General features: G+C 65.9%; 1 protein-coding gene across 2 annotated transcripts in view; it reads right to left on the bottom strand.

Annotated features, from left to right (window-relative positions):
- The window catches only part of CHLRE_08g384285v5 (uncharacterized protein), a 38,244-nt gene that overhangs the window by 6,754 nt on the left and 28,085 nt on the right, over positions 1-3,405 (bottom strand). For both annotated transcript variants that reach the window (XM_043065337.1, XM_043065338.1), the window contains exons 3-5: positions 2,880-3,311; positions 944-2,676; positions 24-659 (exon numbers count right to left, since the gene is read on the bottom strand). In XM_043065337.1, coding sequence (XP_042922339.1) covers positions 24-659; positions 944-2,676; positions 2,880-3,288 — 2,778 coding nt within the window. In that variant the 5' untranslated portion in view covers positions 3,289-3,311. The remainder of the gene's footprint in view (positions 1-23; positions 660-943; positions 2,677-2,879; positions 3,312-3,405) is intronic.

Raw genomic sequence — 3,405 nt, 5'->3', positions numbered from 1 at the left:
GCGAGCGGTGGACCAGCACTGACACCAGGCGCCCCGTGCTGCACAGCGGTGGCAGCGGTTTCAGCGGCGCCGCCAGCACTGCCTCCGCTGTCCTCGTCGCCTGGGGTGGCCGCTGGCGGTGCTGCGGTTGTGCGGGCAGCGTCCAACGCGGCCTCACGAGCGGCAGTGTCCGTGTGGCGCTGTTCCGCTAGCTGGCTGCGGTGCTGGCGCTCGGCCTGCTTCTGTAGCTGTGCTTGATCGTAGTCCTGCAGCAGCTGCGCCCTCCACGGCTTGTCCTTGGCCTTGCACAGGTACCGGTGGAGCTGCGCCTGTTTCTGCTGGCGCCAGTCGGCGTGCTGTGCAGCGGGAAGGTCGGCTGGCGGCTGCGGGAAGACCAGGTCGACCAGGTAGGTGTTCAGCGCCTTCCACTGGTTCCGGCTCAGGAGGCGGTGCACCGTGGCGCCCAGCAGCGTGGAGCGCAGCAGCGTCTGCAGGGCCTGCACGACCACGCCCTGGTCGATGGCTGTGGCACGCTGCACGGTGCTGTATGCACTGCGGCCGGGCGTCTCGTGAGTGCGTGGCTGTGGCAGCGCTGGTGGCGCCGGCTGCTGCGGTGCACCGGCCGGTGCGTTGACAACGGCTCCTGCTGCTGCGCCACCCGTCACGCTCACCGCCGGGGCCTGAGGAGGGGGTGGCAAAGATACCAGGTCTATGAACAGGGACAAGGAAATCCACGCAGCTGTATATGGTTTCAGGCTGTGTTCGGGGCGCGGCTGGACGTGCTGTACCGTTGGGTTATTAGGGATATGCTGGAGCGAAGTAAGGCATGCCCGCGAATGGCAAGCTATGGAACGCAGGCGCACGTGCTGGAGTGCGGGTACCGACTGACATGTGATATCCGCGTGGGAGCAATGCAGTAGTGGAGCCGCTGGTTCTAGCACAAGCATGCAACACACGCACTCACCTCAACATTGCGGAGCAGCTCCTCGATCCGGTCTTCCACGTCCACAGCCCGGGCTGCCAGGTCCGCGTCCGTGCCAGTGAAGGCAGCGGCGGCAGCAGTGTCAGCGCCTCCGGTACCGCCGGCAGCAGCAGCTGGTGCAGATGGCCCAGCGGCGCCACCAGCATCGGGGGCTGCTAGAGTTGCACTGCCGCCAGGATGTGCAGCTGCTGCTGGTGCACGCCCGCCGCCGCCGGCGCTGCCGCTGGCGCTCTTGGCTTCTGCCTCCCGTATGGCCGCCCTGAACAGGTCCTCCTCGGCGGCGGCAGCCAGCGCGCGCTGCGTGGCCCACTGCTCGTGCCGGCGCATGGCGTGCAGCACCGACTCCACCAGGCTGACCTGCGCTGTGTTGTCGGGCAGCAGCTCCAGCAGCTGCTCATGTGTGTACGCCGGCGGCGTGTCGTACGTCTGCTGCGCATAGCCGACTGGGTCGCGGTACATGGCGCGCAGCACCGCCACGCTGCGCAGGTCGTTGGGCAGGAACGTGGCAGCACGCAGCAGCACGTCTGGCACCCGGTCATGCTGCTGCGCCGCCAGCACCTCCAGCTCTGCCAGGGCGCCATCGTGCACGGTCCGGCGCCACTCCTCTTTGAGGCGCGACATGAGCTCAATGAGCCGCGCCACGACAGTCAGGACCTTGCGTGCGTTCACACGCAGCGCCGGGCAGCCCTTCTGCGCCATCGCCTCCGCCTGCGCCCTGGCCTGCTCGTCTGTTGCTGCATAGCCTACGAGCACGACGTGAATGTAGTTGGGCAGCTCGTCCAGCGGCAGCGGGAACGCCGCCGCCAGTGCGCCCAGGCCCGGCTGCGCAAACGCGACGCAGTGCCCGTGCAGGGCTTTGTGCCGCTGGTCCGTGGCGGTGTGGAAGAACGCCGGGTTGCACAGCGACACGAGGTGGCGCACGGGCCGCCACGTGCAGATCAGCAGCTGCTCCGCCAGCGTCAGCTCCTCGTACCAGGGCGGCGGCAGGCCCACGTCGCAGCGTGCGAGCGCCAGGCGCGGCACCAGGCGGTTGACGTCGTCGCTGTTGGTGTCCAGGGACTTGTAGCAGCTGCGGCAGATGGGCAGCAGGGGCGTTGCTGCTGCTCCTGCTGCTCCTGCTGCGGCGCCGCTGCCGGCTGCCTGGATGGCGTGAGGCTGGAGGTGGTACTCGACGCCGGCGTGCGTCCAGCGCGTGCTGCCGTTGCGGGGAATGCGCTCCGTCACTGGCAGGTCGGTGCGCAGGGGCTCGAGGCGCTGCTGCATGCTGCTGAAGCTGAACGGCGACTGGGGGTGCATCTCGTCGGCTGTGCAGCGCACCGCGCACACGCAGCACACACGCTCCTGGAGCCGCGCGTTTGCATGCAGCGACTCCCGAAAGCGCGCCGCCACGGCCTCGTCATCCGCCACGCCCCACGTCTGTTGACTGGCCCGGTACTTGCCAGCTGGCAGGTCCAGCGCCATGAGCCGCACTGTTCTGTCCAGGCAGTCCTGAACGCCGCGGTCTATGGCAGCGGGATCATGAGCGGCAGCGGCGGCATCCAGCTCGTCCTCGTCCTCGCCGCTGCTGTCACCGCCGCCGCCGCCCCCGCCACCGCCAGTGTCATACCAGCGGTGCTCGCCTCCGCCCAGCCCCTCATCATCACTGCTGCTGTCACCGCCGTCATGCTGCTCACCTTCACCACCGCCCGCTGCGCTGCCTGAGCGCTGGCGTGAGCCTGCACGCACGTGCAAATACAGGGAATGTAAGCATCTGAGGCACAGCATGTAGAAAGGCATGGCGTACAGGATAGGAAATGCTGACAAGGGAAGCACAGGCAGTTATAAATGCGCACATGAGGATTTTAGGTGTTGTGTGTGCAGGCATAATGCTTTCAGTACAGCTACTGCTTTGGAGCAAAAGCAACTAGTACCCACTCACGTTTGTGTGGCACCTGCTGCTCTAGCAAGATGCGCTGCAGGATGCCATTGTGCTCTTCCAGCACGGTGCACAGCGATCTGGCCGTGAGGAAGGTGGGCAGCGTGCCCGTGTCCAACAACACCGCCGCCAGCACCTTCCAGTGGCCCCAGAGGTGTGGGTGGTGTGCCAGAACGTCCCGCAGTGCTGCTGCTACTGCCTCCAGCACGTTGCCGGTGCTGATGCCCTGGTCCTGCAGCTGCACCTCCAACCGTATGTGATGGTGGTGCAAGTACTTGTACAGAATGCTGTGTAGCTGTTCATCTGACACAGTGCTGTTGCTGAAGTAAGGGAGCAGGGCATCTGCCAGGCTGGTCCACTCGCCCCACACGCACACGCTGTGCTGCAGGATGTCGGCCAGCGCAATGAGCATCTGGTCGTCCGTAATGTGCACATCTGCGGGATGGGCATTGACAGTTGGTTGTGAGTTGGCAGCAAGTATTGGTCAAGCACAAACAGCATCCACGCAAGCATTAACAGTCAAATCCGA

This window comes from Chlamydomonas reinhardtii, chromosome 8, assembly GCF_000002595.2.
Source record: "Chlamydomonas reinhardtii strain CC-503 cw92 mt+ chromosome 8, whole genome shotgun sequence".
Classification (NCBI taxonomy): Eukaryota; Viridiplantae; Chlorophyta; class Chlorophyceae; order Chlamydomonadales; family Chlamydomonadaceae; genus Chlamydomonas; species Chlamydomonas reinhardtii.
The sequence above is the reverse complement of the archived record's forward strand: the minus strand, read 5'-3'. Positions and strand labels throughout refer to the sequence as shown.